Source organism: Stigmatopora nigra, chromosome 12, assembly GCF_051989575.1.
Source record: "Stigmatopora nigra isolate UIUO_SnigA chromosome 12, RoL_Snig_1.1, whole genome shotgun sequence".
Lineage (NCBI taxonomy): Eukaryota > Metazoa > Chordata > Actinopteri > Syngnathiformes > Syngnathidae > Stigmatopora > Stigmatopora nigra.
In genome coordinates this window covers 8402512-8418832 of record NC_135519.1, presented here as the reverse complement: position 1 = coordinate 8418832, position 16321 = coordinate 8402512, and the positions used below count along the sequence as shown (strand labels likewise).

Sequence of the window (16321 nt, the reverse complement as noted above, 5' to 3'; positions counted from 1 at the left end):
GTAAGTGGATGTACACATTTTTAATAAAGGCTTAAACTGTTTCCATCCAACTTAGTGTGACACCATTTGTCTCTGCAGAAAGAAGAACCATATGCATCAAATGGGATCCATGTTCTAATTAGTGGAAACGTGCGCCTCAAATTGGATACTTCAACCATTATCACAAGAAAACGCTGTTGTAATTGGTAATTTTTCAGTTTTACTGCCAATATTGAGACATATGTATTTCAAAACTGCAGCGCCAAGTCAATAAGAATTAAAATGAATATGCATGTATATGAAGGAAAAGCGAAGAAACTCAAATTAGACCAATACATCGCCAAGATAATCGTTGACCTTTAATTTAGCTAAGTGAGCGAAGAGATATGGAAAGCTGTCCTTCCAACCTTTCCGTAGACCCTGGAGTGACATGGGCTCAGCGGCGGACGGTGGTCCAACCGTCATCGTCCGTCTCATTCTTGGTGCGACGCGCGTCTTTGTCTGCACGCCAGTTCTTCTCTCCCTCAGTATCTTTATCTTGGTCTGGCTCCTTCTCGCGCTTGTCTCGCTCTTCGCGCTTCTCTTCGCCACCACGACGCCAGGTGCTTCCTGCACAAATGGAATTGCGACTATTTAGACTAGAGATCTTGAAGGTGGGCCACGGACGAGGACATTCCCTCGGCCGTGCGGCGGCCACACTTTGCTGGGTACGCGACGCCACGCACTGGCCGAAATGTGGCTTGTTGCAGAATACCCCCGTTTTCACGTACAAATCCCCAACGAGTTTGAATTACCTTCGTTTTGCTCTTTTGGCGGGGCTCTTTGATCGTCACGTTTCTCTTTGTCGTGCGGGCGGTCGTCACGTTCGGCGCCGCGACGATCGTCGCGTCGGTCAGGTTCTTCCCGCCGAGAATCTCTCCAAGTACTTTTTCCTTCGTCGGATTTCCTCCAGCCACTGTCCTCTCTGGTAAAAAAAAAAAAAAACATTCAGTAGGTTGGGAGAAAAAAATCTACACTCAAGTGCAATACTTTGTGTCACAGAGTCAAAACACACCTTTCGTCCCCGTCATCATTTTGACGGTTGTCGTCTTTCTCACCGCGTGGAGGTCCCCAGCTTTCCTCCCTTGCCTTTTCCCGCTCACGCCAACCCCCTGCATCATAAGTATCTGCTTCGTTAATCCCAATAACACAAAAATACTTTTTTTTTTTAAATATAACATCCTATCTATTTTAACTGGGTGGGGAGGAATAAACTAACGTGCCATCAATGGCAGGATGCGAGTAAATCGTAAAATACTCACCAGGTCTACCGAGTGGCTTCCAGGTTGTGCCGTCATCGGGATCCCCTTCACGACGTGGTCCGTCATCTCTTCTTCCACCTCTATCGTCATCTCCCCTTCGGGGTCCCCAGTCATCATCTCGCCTGGGACCCCTCGAGTCCTCCGCGCCCCTCCGAGGACCCCTGTCGTCGAATCCACGGCGGGGTCCGCGGTCGTCGTTAAACCCGCGCCGAGGTCCACGGTCATCGTCAAAACCGCGCCGGGGTCCGCGGTCGTCGTCGAATCCGCGCCGGGGTCCGCGGTCGTCGTCGAATCCGCGCCGGGGTCCACGGTCGTCGTCAAACCCGCGCCGGGGTCCACGGTCGTCGTCAAACCCGCGCCGGGGTCCACGGTCGTCGTCAAACCCGCGCCGGGGTCCACGGTCGTCGTCGAACCCACGGCGGGGTCCACGGTCATCATCAAATCCTCGGCGGGGACCACGGTCATCATCAAATCCACGCCGAGGTCCACGATCGTCATCAAATCCACGGCGGGGTGCACGGTCGTCGTCGAAGCCACGGCGCGGACCTCGATCGTCATCGAAGCCTCTGCGAGGACCTCGGTCATCTGCACCTCTGCGCAAGCCTTCTCCTCGCCTGAAAGGCTCTTTCTCCTCCTTGTCATCCTCCCGGTCCTCTTGCTTGGATTCCCTACAGGAGACCACCCCAAGGCTTAGAAGAGCAAAGAAGCACACACAAAAACCGAGATGCGCCCAACCAACCTGTCGGGCACGGCACGACGCCACTCCGATTCCCCCTCGGTGCGCTTGCGCCATCCTCCCTCGTCTTTTTCGGCCCAGTCCTGTTGGGAGCGAGAAAAACTGGACTGAAAATCTGCGAAGCCAGCGCGGTGGAGTGGACACCTACCTTTGATTTTTCCTCCGGGACGTTGCGTCGCTCTTCCTCACGACGGCGCTCGCGGTCTTCTATCTCCTGCTGACGAGCACGCTGCTTTCGTTCCTGCTCTTCCAGTTTGCGCAGGCGCTCTTGGTATTCCTTCTGTTCTTCCTCTCGCTGTTCCTGCTCAATGCGCTCACGCTCCTCACGTTCTGGGGTAGTACGAAGCCCACAAAAAACAGCACGTTGGGTTTGACAAGTAAAGCCTCTGATTAACAAGTCCGTGCAGAAATGTTACCGACCTTTCTTGAGTTGTTCCTCCTGGATCCGCTGTTGTTCTTCCTCTTTTTGAAGGTAAAAGGCCTTGCGTCGATCTTCTTTACGTTGACTCTTCCTTTCCTCCAGACGCTTATTTCTTTCTTCCAACAAGTGCTCCTCAAAAGACTTCAATTTTTCCTACCCCGCCAAAAAAATGCCATCAGATTAATTATTTACAAAAAAAGGTAGATTCATTTTTTCCCCCCAAACGAGTCCCGTGCCCGGTGATCACTAAAAACAGACGCAGGTGTAACTTTGTCTCACCTCGTAAAGGAAGCTACGAGCAGCAGTGATTTTGGATAAAAAGTTTTCTTTGTCCTCAATCATTCGGAACATACGGTTCTTGTGTTCCAGGGCCTTTTCCCGTTCCACTTTCATGTTACTGATCTGCAACAAGAAAACAAGTTAGGGTGGCGAGTCAACTAATGTTCCTCCACTGCCAATCTGCCAAGTTCAAATGGATTGGGCACATCGTCAAACGGTGACAAACTAATTTGATTTCACAGCACGGCTACCTATAACGGTCAATGCCACTGAAAGAATGAACATTTTGAACAAACCCGGTCCTCCTCCTGGAGCTCCCACAGTTCCATGTCCTTAACCCGTTGCTCCTCATAGGCCTTTTTGATGAGCGGAATTTCCTCCAGTCGTTTGGCCCTCTCAAAGTGGTCGATCTGCGGGGAGACCACTGTGAGCGTCCAACGGCGCTTTTTCCCAAGTCGCTTGGCATTACCTTCTTCTCCTGGTTCTTCAGACGTTCTTGGAGTTCTCTCTTCTCTTTCTCCAGCTGCTCCACCTGCTTGGCCATGATGAAGTCTGGGTCCAGTTCCTCCAAGTCCTGTACGACAAAAGGCACTGCTGCAAAACGGAGCCACTAGAAGCCGTCGGCGTTAGACATTACCTCAATATCGATATCCTTGAAAGCCTTGGCTCCCAGTTCAGTCTTCTTAATTTGCTCCAGGCGTTCGCGCACCGTCTTCTTCTTGATCTGCTCATGCTCTTGCATAATGCGCTCCTTCTCCCTCTCTTTAGCCTCCAGGCGCAGACGCTCCTCCTCGGCCTTGCGGACCTTCTGCAATTCAGCCTCCCGCTGCTCGAGTTCCTCCTTCTCGCGCTGTATGTTCAAGCTCTCCAGGCGCTCCTTGCGCTCTTCGATGGTTTGTCTGCGAGCCAGGATACGCTGATGATCTTTGCGGGCATTTTTCAAATACGCCGCAATGGCCTGCTGGCTCTGCTCATCACGCTCTTGCTATTAAAAGAAAAAAACAAGTTGGCGTTGAAATTTTGTTGGAACATGCATTAGGGGAAGAATGAAAAAATCTGGTATTTTTAATCAATACTTTTTGAAAATGAATGATTCATGTATATATCTTTTTTGAAACTTTTATAGGACAAATGACTATTTTGGCAATAATTTAAAAAAATGCTTAAAGACCTAGCACCCATGGGTTGACTTTACACATTGGGTCAATTAAGCCTTAAAATTTGCATTTGGGTTGACAGTAAACATCTTTTGAGGGGCTGGGCAATGATTACACAGTTTAATCGTGCAAGATTAATAGTGATTGACTCCAAGATACTACAGAATAAAAGATTGAGCTCACCAGAGTGGATGTTGGTTTGATGACCTGCAGGGCTTTGGCCAAAGAGGCAGACATAGCAGTGAGCTGGTTCCTGATTTGCTCTGACGGCATGTTTTGCAAGAAAGGACCCACTGGAGCGTCCTCCTTCGTCGAGTAGTTCAGGTCAGATCCAAAACTCAAGGTCCGAGAGGTGTGGTCAATTCGAACCTGCATAATGAAAGTCGGATTATGATCACGACCACAAGTGATACTATTGAATAATTTTTTGAATTGATTACTACCTGAGTTATAGTTATGGGATCTTACCTGTAGGTCACAGTGTCTGGCCGCATCAACAATGGAGCGCTCCAGCTGGAAAGCATCCACAAATGGAACCAACGAGGCCAGACGACTGAATTCAATGCTTTGATAAATTTGTGCAACCTACAGTGTTTGAGAGACAAAAAATAAATAACTATCACAATGAAGTTGTGCTTGTAAAAATAAAGAAGGAAAAAAGATTTAGGTTCAAATTACTTGTTGTAGAAGACGCAAGATGGTGTTACTTTGGAGGTGAGGGACATAGTGCTGAAGGTCAGCTTCTTTCTCACCTTGGTCTCTCACCCAATTCAGTACCTAGGAAAATAAAAGCAGAAATATGTAGCTCAAATGATCTACTTTAAGGGATAAACCACTAGACATTGTGAAGTCCTGAATTCTATACCTTGGTGACTCTTCCACTAAGCTTCAAAGGATGGAAGTCGACTTCAAGCCAGTTGTGAAGGTCTTTCACCTCGGGTACGACATACTGCAACAAGTTAAATCTCACCTGGAGGACACAAAAAAAAAAAATTTAAAAACCAAGGTCTTTCACAAGTTTCAACACCAAATTGCAGGGTTTCAAACCACTTCCAGTAATCAGTAATGGAATTCTATAACATTTTCTAAGATTTAACATAAGTGTAAAAAAAAAACCTGACTCTGAAAAGCTGCCATAATCATACAATTTCCCATTAAAATCTATTTTACATTGGTATATACTGTTATCATGGAATAAAACGGGTTACATTGTCATGGATTTTTTCCCCCGCATCTCAACCAACTCTACATACCATATCATTGATCAAACTGTGGCGGGTTGGCGGGGCCTGCAGACCCAGGAGGGTTGCCAGCCGACGGTGTTTCTCCACAATGATACCATCCATATCCAAGAGCCGAGCGATATCTGTGCGCTCTGGGGTGATGGGAATAGAAAGCGTAGCCAGGAGGACTCTGGTAGACATCCTGGGAAAGGCACGAGTAAAAACAATTCACAAAAACAGTTCACCTCTATCCATCTTTCACAAATTAAATCGTCGAATGAATAAGATACCTTTGCATCTCCTCTTGTGTAAGATTCTTGCGCATCTCTCTTGAGAGGTGATAGAGCCGGTGGAGGGTGCAAGCATGGAAGAGAGCATTCCCGGATTTCCAAAACACAGTAGACACCTTGTTGTAGTAGTTGGCCATGAGCTGGGGTTTGGGTGGCTTCTTGGAGAGAGCAAAAAGACCGTGGATGTCCTCCACAGCCTTGAACGCTTCCTGCGCAAACGGACAACAGTTGTTAATCTCTTTTCCATTGCATCAATAGAGAATATTTAGAGAACAAATTGGCCAGGCTTAATTTTTGTACATTTTTTTTTCATTCGGAGAAACAAACCTGCCAGAGCTCCATGCTGATAGCACTGTCCAATTGAACCAATCGGGTTTCCAGGTGCATAGACTGACTTTCAGGGTTGTTCAGGTTGATGGCAGTGCTTTGGTTGTGATGTCGCTGAATCTGGCCCAGATGCATTCGTAGGTTGTCGCACAACTTGCGAAACTCTGCCTTGCGGGTGTATTGAAGGCAAAACTTGAAGGCTGAAAAAGATGACAACATGTTGGGTTACCAACATGTATTCGTACTATACAGATACCTGAACACTCCAAGCTAGAAGCTTATGTTGTCATGAAACATGCCCAATTTCAGCACTTACAAGACTAATTTTGCAGTACATGTTAAAAAAAACCCACCCTTTTTTAACAATAAGGCAGAAATAAAATATGGTGCCTTCTCACAAGTTGGTTATGTCTTCCAACAGACCAAGTTATGAGAAATGGGAGTGTCCACCTCAAACTTAAAAAAAGTGTTTACAAAATACCCCAGAAGCTGTTATGCTACCAATTAAAGCCAAATAACGCGTATCCAAATGAACTGTTAAAACAACTAAGAAATACGTGATCGGTACCTTGCTGAGCAATGTCATGGTAAAGGCGCTCCACCTTGGAGTTGTTCCGGAGGAGGTCCAGGCACTGGCGGTAAGACTCCCACAGAAATTTCACCCAAGGGGTAAGGAGCAGACGATCGGTACGATCCTGAGTGTCCTCTCCACTAACAGCACTCAGAAGTACACTGAAGGAAGACAACCAAGCATTAAGTCCTGATGAGACATACTGTGGGCAAACTCAGGATGCATTCATCTAACTAGCTAAACAGAATAAATTACTTGCAATATACTTTGTTCACCTTTCTGGAGTCTGGATGTTGTCGAGATCTTCGATGTCCAGGACCATTTGCTGAGACTCCTCTTTAGCCAGTTCGGTCTTGTCCTCTGCCAGCTTTAAGTAAGCCCTGACCACGTCCTCTAAAGACTTGATGTTTACCTGATGGGTCAGAGACAGAGGACATGTTTGATGTATATACCATATATAATGAGAATATATAACTGGGGAAAATGTAACATTGCTGGCATTTCAAAACAACAAATGGCAGTTATCTGAAATTGCTTGATTTGCACAGTAGATCATATTTTGTAATGATCAACTAATAAATGTGACTCCAACCTGCTGACAGATGTTTTTGTACTGGTATAAGCCCTCCTTGGCCAGGTGGCTCTTGCGAAGATCCACGCATAGCTCCAGGTATTTGAGCATGATGGGCTCGTGGATCTTCTGCCATGTTCGATGTTTCTTGCTCTTGATGACATCGTACAAGACATCCAAGGCAGGTAATTTCTTGCCAACCTCCAGAAATTCTGAACATGACACGAGAAAGACCCTCTTAGACTCAGCATATGGAATCACAAGCACAACTTTACGAAAAAACACTAATTCTCAATACATAACAGATCAATGCGGAGATACATTTTTTATGGACGTTATCGGCCGTTTTATAAAGGAAGATAACTGACATCAACAATGTGGCGATTTTGCTCTGTTCCCTGAAACCAACAAGCGCGGCCTTGCTTGACTTCTGCGCCATTCATTAGCATTAGCTCAATGTCTAGCAATGCTTTCAGGCAGCTCAAGGCTAACCGTCCGCTAGCGTGCTTCCCCCTCTGTCATGTGCCATGTCAAACGATTCTGACTCACCATTCGCTCGTTTTAGAGCATTCTCTGGGCGCTGAAAATACGCCGGCATCTTGGTGGCTTTTTCTTCAACTCAAATCACCGATCTGCTGGGAATTTTACAAGAATTCACCAGTCCATCCAGTCCACGGATTGACGGAGAGACCGCGATGCCTGGGAAAGGAAGAACCGTGGGTAAAACATATGTAAGGCTAGATTTCTTAGGGCTGAGTGGTATTCGTAAGTAGCAGGCGGCCATGTTGCGTCGGTAGACTTCTCTGGCATGCTCCAATTAGACATTAATCTAGTGGGTTTCTCCTTTAAATTAAGACGAACATTGTTTAGTTAATGACAAGTTTATACATGTATTAGGAGGTTATGATTAATGCTGGATGTTGAATTATAGTATAGTATACATTTGAAGTTGCCCACGTTGCAATTAGTGCAGCTTTGTCGTTCTTGACAAATCAATCCGTTTATAATTGCTTAAAACATTTATTTTCCTCAATCTTTGTTTTTAGTTGACAAAAAAACCTTTGGGTACATTACTTTGGTGGGTACATTACTTTGGTTGGAAACGGACCAATCCTAATCTATTTAAGTACACGTTTCGCAAAAGGTCTGTCGCAAAATGGCTGAGAACTGACGACGCCCACCCCTTCCAGAACCTCGCGTCAATGGTTGCCAGGTGCGCCAAACGCCTCCATAAATACGTTTTACTTTGATTTACATTCATTTTATACCTTACCATTTCTGGGATTTAGTAAGTAAATGGTTCTAGATTGCAAAGTGTATTATGGGCAGCGTGTTTTACAAAATGTAGCTGTTTATAAATGGGGGTTTTAAAAAAAATCTGGCAACTCTTGCTGGCTACAATTTTATATGCATAATTCATGTGGCGCATTCAAAGTCACTTAAACGTTATTTGCCTGGGATCATATGTCAGTAAAATGTAGTCCTTATACAAGAAAAACAAATGTGCACTAATATTGGCAATTAATTGATAATTACAACCATCTCTTCGGTTGGATTTTGCGTAATGTGCTGTATTTACGCTCAAATTCTAATCACCTAAAATCAATGAAAGCATTTTTCCTAGATATATTTGAATGCATCTTTTACACTTAATCTGATTGGTCTACTAACACAATCTGGTCTCCTGACCCGGAAAAAGGAAGAAATTCGCAAAGAAGAAAAGCGGTGCAGGAGAGGTAATACAACAGACATAAATTACCAAATCCATGTAATTGTGCATTGATCCGTGCAGTATTTTATGTTCAGTTATAAAATTTAAATAGATAATAAAAATATTTTGGTTTTCTTGGTTCGATAGTCTGATTTTTCTGTTCTGATTTTGTGCCTGTCAGTCGCAGTTATTTTATATGTGATTACTTGGAATTCTGCAGGTATGGAATATGGCATCGACTGAAACTCAATCTATGCAAAGTATTGGATTAATTGGTAAGTCAGAGTTCTCTAGAAACAAATATTCATCGATTTTTTTCATGGCAGATTAGTTTTTGCAGTAGAATCACATGATTGCAGTGACAGCCAAATTGCTCCCAGCAGACTTGCATATCATGTGTACACTGAAAAACAAAATTTGGGAGTTAAAAAAATATAGTATATATTTTTTGAATAATTATTTTGCTTTTAATAAGTAGATTTTAAGTGTGATTTTTTTTTTACTATAAAGTAGACATTCTTTGTAAGAGATTTACTTTTTACAGTCTGCCAAGGAGAGACATTCATTTAAAATGTCTAATTTTTCCCCCAGAAAAAGATGTGAATGGGGACACCCTATGGGTTTGGTGTTACCCTGCAGTTAGCTCAGAACTTCGACAAGTCCTGCTCACCAAATGCTGTTTGACACAGAGCAATGAAGAGTTTCACACCTTTGTGTTCGGCCAGTTTTGTCGTACTTGGTATTACATAAGCGCAATGGCGGTGCACGAGCCTACAGCTCTCAACAAGGTACTGCACTGGGGAAAGAAGTTGCTACTGAAAATATATACTTTGAAAATTAATTGTTTTCCTATTTGCAGGTAACTCATTTGTCAGTGGCAGTTACAGCCAAAGACTTCAATCCTGAGAAATATGCTGCACTCAATCGAATATTATGCAGGTAGGCGTGCCAATGTTATAAAGTCATACGAGATAATCATTTGAGAGGAACTTTGGTTTATTATTCAGGACCTACATCAAATATGGCAGTCCAGTGAAAATGATGGAGGTCTACATTGCGGTCCTGACCAAAGGTGTTTGTCAAAGTGAAGAGAATGGCTCCTTTTTAATCAAGGACTACGATGTTCGGCAGGCATTTCTGGCAGGATCCATTAAAGGTAATGATGAAATACGATTCCCACTTAATTTCAGTTTTAGAGTAAACATGATATCAATAGTGATTGATAAGTGTTTTGTATCAGACGTAGTATCGCAGTTTGGTATGGAAACTATTATCCTGTATACTGCTGTTATGCTGAAAAAGCGAATTGCTGTTCACCACCCTCGAATTGAAGCCTTGTTGGAATTCACAAGGTAAATATAATACTGTATTTTTTAGGTATTAGCTTGTAATAACGGTCTCGGTTGTTTTGAGGCTTGCTTACTCCTACTGTTAATCTTTTAGAGCGCTTCCTGCTCTTGCGTGGCACAGGAAAGATTGGTCTATCCTGCATCCATATGTGCATCTGTGTGACAATGAATTGGAGCATCTCAGTAAATGTCCAGGTAAAAATTGATTTGTTTCTGGTAAAAATAAACAAAGTGAACCGATATTCAGTGAATTACAAAATGAGACAATGTTACAATGACCAGATCTCTGCGATATTTGCTTTCTTATCATATTGGATATCAGTTATCTATGTGCAAATAATGTTTTCCCCTACAGGGTATATAGCAGGATTTGTTGATCCAGAAGTTAGCAACAGAACAGAGCTTTTTGATGTGTTTGTCAACCTTCCAGAAAGCATTATTACTATATCAAAGAGTGCTAAAGGTGCTGTATACATTTCATTAAAGAAATTTGTACTACTCCAGAGAAATATATAAAAAAATACCTATGTTATATTCCAACACAGAAAGTATGATGATGGGGAAGTTACACAAGGAAATCGGCCATTTAATCGTCCAATCTGCAGAAGATACAGAGAAGTCAGATAGTCACGTCATTAAGGTGAGATTTTAGTTGTTTTAAGATGTGAGGAATGAGGCTCCAATTTAATTCAATCAAATTTTAAATTGCAGGATATTTCTATGAAGACCAAACAGATTCTTACTCATTTGGGCTCATTGGCCGATCAGTGTGAAGGCTCTAAAATAACTATGGAACATTTAAAGCAGCAACATTTCCCTTCGGCAACAGAAAACTTCTTATTTCATCTAGCGGCTGCAGAGCAGATTTTACGAATATAAGTCATAAGGTTTTACAGGTTTTCTGATACTGGTTAACACATTGACCATTTGGGTATGTTGATCTGAACAACAAAAGTATGCCAAGTGTGCCAGTTCATATTTTAGAAGTTCTCCTACTGACCTCAAATTTACAAATGCATGGGCTTGACACCTGTCCCTTTTTTTACTAGTTGCTTTTTAAAATAAAAAATGTTTGGTTGTCATAGTGATCAATATTTTGAAAGCTATTTTAATGGTGATATAAAATGCCAACAGTGACCTACAAATAATAAAAGACTATTTTGGATGCAAATCTATTCAGAAAGTGACAGAAAAGGCTTAAAAATAAAATAATAATCCCAAATAGTGTAATGTGTACCACATTATACCAAACATTATAAATATTTTTCTATTCATATTACCTTCAGTCTCGACCTAATGCAGTAACTTCATTTGTATTGTACTGTTGCTCATAGTCCTCGATGGTAGTACAACTCTCCACCGGTCATCATGAGCTGTATTTCTTCCTCAACATTTTCTTTCTTTATCTGGAAAACAAGGTCACTGTCAGATAAGCTCAGCTCTTAAAAAAAAAAGATCTGTCAAGAATCTTACCTTCCCTAATTGAGGGAAAAGACTGAATGAAAGCGGGATCATCAAACCTAAAGATAATGCCAGACTGATGTGACGGATAGGAGTGACCAATAGACTATTCTTCTGGAAAACTCTTGTCCTGAAGTAGAAAACTGGCTAAGTTCACCGACAATTTCAAATAAATAATTCATTTTGGAATCAGCTGACCTCTGTAAGACTGAAAGCAGGAGATTGGGAATTGCAGCAGTCGTCCCAAACATTACGGCTCTTGAAACTGCAGTTTCCTTTACAGCCTGCCAAAGAATAGTTAGGGACAGCCATCATCATGTGACATGTTGTTTGGAAAATGTACTTTTTTGATTACCTTTTCTGCAGCAGCTTTAGATGTGCTGACAAAATTCCCATTGGAATCAAATACTTGGATTCCAGTTTCGCATTCCTCCGATCTGATGGTATACACGTTGAAGAAAGCAAGAGCAGCTGGTGAGAGAAGACATGTTGTTAGCCTTGGAAATAGAATCAATCACACGATATTGCTGTCAGGTGGAATCAGACAAGGCCCAAATGAGCTTTTAGGAAATAATAAAGTGTTACAAATAACGTGATGGTACAATATTTAAGAGTGTTTTCTTTTTTATCTTTTGAAAAACATTAACTTTGGAGAAGTGAGAATCCCCCCCTTACCGCAAAGACACTTTTAATATCTTTTATTTTAGAAGAGAACAAACCTGAGAGTGGAACTGGTACAATAAACCTGAAGAAATTTTGGATTTGTAGGGTATTTATTCTCAGTCGATTCACAAAAATTTGAGGAAGGGCCTGCAATTGAAAAAATAAAATTAAAAACAATATATTACAATCTTCAATTGTCCACAACGAACAATTTAGAGACAATTCGCACACAACACTAAATGAGTTACTTATCAAATTTCTGTAAGATACATGTTAAAAAAATGGCCAATACTATATTGTAACTTTTTACAGCTAAATTTAATATGTACCATGCATGACTTGTACATACCCCTGCACATGTTGAATATGAAACCGTTCCCATTATCAAGAGAAGCTGCTTCAGAGACACGGTGTGACCCTACAGATAAACAGATAAATGAGACAACTCCTCATTCAAGATATGATTATTTTAACTGTCAAATTGGGAGGTCCAACAAAGCTTCATCATTGAGTTGATTGATTGTCATTTAAGATTGAAAAACAACTGTACCTTTTCCGTGGAGGAGTTTCTATTTGTGTAATTGAAGCTGGTGGTGTAACACTGTAGTAAGAACTGCAAGAAAACAATAGTGATTAATGTATATCATACGGAATACAGATTTTAAAAATATTTTTAAAATCCATATAGTAATATACCTGCCAGAACAAAGCTGGTTTGATACTTGTATGCGGCAGAAAGCTGCCAATAACCTGCAAATAGACACCCCCCCCCTTTCTTTAAGTAGTCCTTCCACTATAGAAATACTACATAATAATCATATGTCAGACGTACCAAAGGAGCTGCAATTGGCAAAAATGCTGGGGAAGAAATAGGAGAAGGCTGTTAGAAGTCAAACATCTTCCACATTTGTTGAATGTGACAGAATTACAATTAATGGTCTAACAGTCTATTTGTCAGCTAGTCACATTAACAGTGTTTCGCAACCTTTTTTGAGCTGTGGCACATTTTTTTGCATTGAAAAAATCTCAAGGGACACCATCATCTGAAAAAACTGCCACCTATATAAACAATAGACATTCTCATAGAGGTTTTATCAGTAGGAATCACATGAAACTCCAAAAATGATTCCAAAATCAAATTTTCACACTGATCTGATGTCACCAAAAGTTGATGTCTGTGGAGCTTGAACAACCTCCAATGTTTTTAGTTATAAATAGTGGTTTAAAATGTACTGTACCTGGAGGGCGATAGATAAGTGGAATTATTGATCCAGAATCAGCATGCACTGATGACTGTCCAAAAAAAAAACACAATGGGGTTAAAAAAGTGGTTGATTATATAGACACAGGAGGAAAACATTAGAATTAAGAAATGAACCAAACACCAATTTAGAAGCCAAAACTGGCATTTCTCCTGCAATACTTACTAGAGAAAGGTTCCATGCATCCTCATCCTGCAGGTTGAAAGAGAGAGAAAAATGCATTTTTTTGTGTGCATAAAAGACAAGTAAAAAGACAACATCTGACCTTTTTGTTGAGGTATTCTTCACTTTTAAATTGGGTGTGATTTTCTTCTATTTCTTCCTTAGAGGATGAAGATATTTGAATATTAGTACTATGGCATATCCGTATGTGTATATATACATAGAATTATTGTTACAGACCTTGTACTCACATTTGATGACAGTAGAAGTAATGGATCCAAAAGATTCATCCAAGTCTTTAAACGACTAAACACAGACTGAAAAGTAACACGGTGATCAATGAAAAATGCACACAAAATTAAAGGAGCAATAACGGTTGTATATTATTATGATACCTATAATATTAAAGTCATTTGATTTCACAAAAACATGATGTTATAGAGAACACCCACAAATCAATTACCTCCCCGTGGCTCTTCCAGTATACCAAGTTGGGATCCATCACAAAAGTAGTTTATTATAAATCAAAAGAAGAGGGATTTCATTTTAATACAAATATTCCTAGAAAAGCAGGCATGTTCTTGAGGTCACCAAGAATTACTTCCGTATTCAGTCACATGGCCAGCTGAAAACTTCAGTGACACTCGGATTTTTTAATACTAAACAAAGTCGAATTTCACGTTACCGTTTATTCATTTTGTTACAACATTCATTTTTATTTCTTTATTTCATTATTTATATCGGAACAATATAAATATCTACAATAATAACAAGCAAAAGACAATATAAAATCGACAACAACGTAAAATTCAAACGCCTCATTCTGACATCATCCAAAATGGCAGCCAGCATCGGCAGATTACTTAGGACGTCTGTGAGTTGACAACTTTTTATTGAAATGTGCTATCTATTTTTTTTGTGTTATTATTTTGCTGTTTGCGCATAATGTCTGCAATGAATTCTATTCAGACGTGCTTTGGAACGAGCGCCACATTTGCCGCAATGACATACTGCGTGTTGCACATTAGCGTCCAACCTGTCCATGACCTCTTTCAAGCGAGTGTCGTGTATACTTAATGTAATATTTAAAATTAGGGAATCAAAAAAACCAAAAAAAAATATCTGGCAGATTTCTTTGCCAAGAGCGTGTCATATAAATGTTCATCAATTGTGATAATGTCACAAGATTGTCAAGAGTAATCTGTTTTGCCTGCTGGAGTAGCAGTCCATGTGTAATTCATTGCTGTCATTTTCCAGGCAAGGATCGCAAGACCATATCAGCATGGAGTGGTTGCGACAGAAAGAATTGCATCTTTTCCTGCACTCCAGAAGGCCTGCCTCTCTACCAGTATGCATTTATGTTACCTGCACATTTCTTATAAGACCACTCTGAAAAATCTTTCAATTTGGATGTAGTTCAAAGTGCAATAGCGGGTATAAATGTGTTCAATTTTCCAGGTACTTGCAGATTCATCCCTGCTGTCACACAGCCTGCACCTGCTTTTAAAGCTACAGCTGTCTACAATGGAGAATTCAAAGAGATGAGCCTTGCTGACTTCAAAGGAAAATACTTGGTCCTCTTTTTCTACCCACTAGATTTGTAAGTGCTAACATGCCATCTGGAAAAGCCTCACAATGTCCCATATATCCATAACAAGCATCTAATCATCATTACATGCATCTACTTTAGGAGGCCATCAACATTAGAGTTTTGAGACACTCGTGTGACTGAAGTGTCTCGAAACATTTGACAGCGGATGTATAAAAAAAAAAAAAACAATACTATAGAAAAACATATAGAAAAGCAAATATGAGTCAATATATAAGTTTTGAAAGTAATGAACATAATGTTGAATTCCCTAGTTATGTACTGTAAATCTTGTTTTATTTTAGTACCTTTGTCTGCCCGACGGAGATCATCTCATTCAGCGACAAGGCGAATGAGTTCCATGACATCAACTGTGCAGTAGTGGGCGCATCTGTGGACTCTCACTTCACACACTTGGCGTGGATTAACACCCCTCGCAAGGTATGCTTTTCTGTGAAGGACAAATAGAGTTCAGCATGACATCAAAATCAGCAGTTGTTTTACAAGTGATAATTCAACTATGCATTAATAGTCTTAACAAATTACATGTTAAAAAGAAATATATACTCACAGCATTACATTGACCAAATCCAAGTTTTAGTCCATCTTAGTGTGTTTTTGTATTGAAGGCTGGTGGCTTGGGAAACATTCATATCCCTCTGCTTGCTGACCTCACCAAGCAGATTTCCAGAGATTACGGTGTGCTGTTGGAAAATCCAGGCATTGCTCTGAGGTACTGTGGCCTCCCCCTCAATATATATTGCTCATCTCTGTAATATTTTACATTTCTGTGCAACATTCTATTTAGGGGTCTGTTTATCATCGATCCAAATGGTATAGTGAAGCACATGAGTGTAAACGACTTGCCTGTGGGTCGTTGTGTTGAGGAGACCCTTCGCCTTGTCAAAGCGTTCCAGTATGTGGAGACCCATGGTGAGGTGTGTCCTGCTAGCTGGACCCCAAAATCACCAACTGTGAGTGAACAGTATTCTTGACACCACTCATTTAATTGCCTGTTTATAAACACTGCATTGAAAAATCATTTGTCTTTTCTTTTAGATCAAACCAACCCCCACAGGATCCAAAGAGTACTTTGAAAAAGTCAACTGATTGTTCAGCATTAAAAGTCCATGTTGTATTTTCTTTTTAATGCTGTGACATAGTCTAACATGCTAATAATACTTCATGCATGTGAAAATTAACAAATGTTACCAGTCATGTGTGCAATAAAAATGCTACTCCATCTGGTAAGACGAAAGGCATGTCACAA

The 16321-nt window shown here is 41.1% G+C and overlaps 4 protein-coding genes across 5 annotated transcripts; 2 read left to right on the top strand and 2 right to left on the bottom strand.

The window, feature by feature from the left end:
- Position 1: 1 nt before the first annotated feature.
- eif3s10 (eukaryotic translation initiation factor 3, subunit 10 (theta)) lies at positions 2 to 7574 on the bottom strand. Its single transcript, XM_077729351.1, has 22 exons — positions 7405 to 7574; positions 6877 to 7067; positions 6560 to 6696; positions 6282 to 6445; positions 5714 to 5913; positions 5387 to 5595; positions 5127 to 5298; positions 4739 to 4843; positions 4552 to 4650; positions 4342 to 4458; positions 4057 to 4242; positions 3354 to 3701; positions 3186 to 3290; positions 3013 to 3126; positions 2717 to 2839; positions 2437 to 2590; positions 2165 to 2346; positions 2020 to 2099; positions 1281 to 1948; positions 1034 to 1130; positions 774 to 943; positions 2 to 588 (listed from the first exon to the last, which is right to left on the bottom strand). The coding sequence occupies exons 1-22, from the start codon at positions 7451 to 7453 to the stop codon at positions 416 to 418; spliced, it is 3843 nt and encodes a 1280-aa protein (XP_077585477.1). The 5' UTR covers positions 7454 to 7574; the 3' UTR covers positions 2 to 415.
- Positions 7575 to 8473: 899 nt separating this feature from the next.
- dennd10 (DENN domain containing 10) lies at positions 8474 to 11982 on the top strand. Of its 2 annotated transcripts, XM_077729091.1 has the most exons (10): positions 8480 to 8591; positions 8787 to 8841; positions 9158 to 9354; positions 9426 to 9505; positions 9574 to 9722; positions 9807 to 9918; positions 10010 to 10110; positions 10271 to 10378; positions 10461 to 10555; positions 10627 to 11982. In XM_077729091.1, exons 2-10 carry the CDS (start codon positions 8796 to 8798, stop codon positions 10792 to 10794), a joined length of 1056 nt encoding a protein of 351 aa, XP_077585217.1. In that variant the 5' UTR covers positions 8480 to 8591; positions 8787 to 8795; the 3' UTR covers positions 10795 to 11982. The 2 variants fall into 2 exon arrangements, with proteins under 2 accessions (XP_077585216.1, XP_077585217.1); XM_077729090.1 differs by having other exon boundaries at positions 8474 to 8591; positions 9574 to 9918.
- On the bottom strand, positions 9545 to 14093 carry sfxn4 (sideroflexin 4). The gene is made up of 15 exons (XM_077729092.1): positions 13927 to 14093; positions 13715 to 13780; positions 13567 to 13623; positions 13467 to 13493; positions 13278 to 13332; positions 12872 to 12897; positions 12736 to 12789; positions 12590 to 12652; positions 12389 to 12457; positions 12096 to 12186; positions 11732 to 11847; positions 11575 to 11660; positions 11389 to 11506; positions 11196 to 11321; positions 9545 to 10514 (listed from the first exon to the last, which is right to left on the bottom strand). The coding sequence occupies exons 1-14, from the start codon at positions 13963 to 13965 to the stop codon at positions 11244 to 11246; spliced, it is 945 nt and encodes a 314-aa protein (XP_077585218.1). The 5' UTR covers positions 13966 to 14093; the 3' UTR covers positions 9545 to 10514; positions 11196 to 11243.
- A 99-nt stretch (positions 14094 to 14192) lies between these two features.
- On the top strand, positions 14193 to 16321 carry prdx3 (peroxiredoxin 3). The gene is made up of 7 exons (XM_077729093.1): positions 14193 to 14337; positions 14721 to 14811; positions 14922 to 15063; positions 15357 to 15492; positions 15681 to 15784; positions 15860 to 16025; positions 16111 to 16321. The coding sequence occupies exons 1-7, from the start codon at positions 14302 to 14304 to the stop codon at positions 16159 to 16161; spliced, it is 726 nt and encodes a 241-aa protein (XP_077585219.1). The 5' UTR covers positions 14193 to 14301; the 3' UTR covers positions 16162 to 16321.

What these genes read in the sequence shown, in the direction of transcription:
- eif3s10 (XM_077729351.1), bottom strand. Translation starts at nt 7,453, where the DNA reads ATGCCGGCGTATTTTCAGCGCCCAGAGAATGCTCTAAAACGAGCGAAT. An exon ending in TCTTGCGTCTTCTACAACAA is followed by an intron (nt 4,459 to 4,551) that starts GTAATTTGAACC and finishes CAAACACTGTAG; the next exon opens with GTTGCACAAATTTATCAAAG. An exon ending in TGAAGAACCAGGAGAAGAAG is followed by an intron (nt 3,127 to 3,185) that starts GTAATGCCAAGC and finishes GTCTCCCCGCAG; the next exon opens with ATCGACCACTTTGAGAGGGC.
- dennd10 (XM_077729090.1), top strand. Translation starts at nt 8,796, where the DNA reads ATGGCATCGACTGAAACTCAATCTATGCAAAGTATTGGATTAATTG. An exon ending in CTCAATCGAATATTATGCAG is followed by an intron (nt 9,506 to 9,573) that starts GTAGGCGTGCCA and finishes TTTATTATTCAG; the next exon opens with GACCTACATCAAATATGGCA. An exon ending in CAGATAGTCACGTCATTAAG is followed by an intron (nt 10,556 to 10,626) that starts GTGAGATTTTAG and finishes TTTAAATTGCAG; the next exon opens with GATATTTCTATGAAGACCAA.
- sfxn4 (XM_077729092.1), bottom strand. Translation starts at nt 13,965, where the DNA reads ATGGATCCCAACTTGGTATACTGGAAGAGCCACGGGGAG. An exon ending in TGTACCAGTTCCACTCTCAG is followed by an intron (nt 11,848 to 12,095) that starts GTTTGTTCTCTT and finishes TTCTCTCACCAG; the next exon opens with CTGCTCTTGCTTTCTTCAAC. An exon ending in TTTTCCCTCAATTAGGGAAG is followed by an intron (nt 11,322 to 11,388) that starts GTAAGATTCTTG and finishes CTTGTTTTCCAG; the next exon opens with ATAAAGAAAGAAAATGTTGA.
- prdx3 (XM_077729093.1), top strand. Translation starts at nt 14,302, where the DNA reads ATGGCAGCCAGCATCGGCAGATTACTTAGGACGTCT. An exon ending in AATCCAGGCATTGCTCTGAG is followed by an intron (nt 15,785 to 15,859) that starts GTACTGTGGCCT and finishes CATTCTATTTAG; the next exon opens with GGGTCTGTTTATCATCGATC. An exon ending in GGACCCCAAAATCACCAACT is followed by an intron (nt 16,026 to 16,110) that starts GTGAGTGAACAG and finishes CTTTTCTTTTAG; the next exon opens with ATCAAACCAACCCCCACAGG.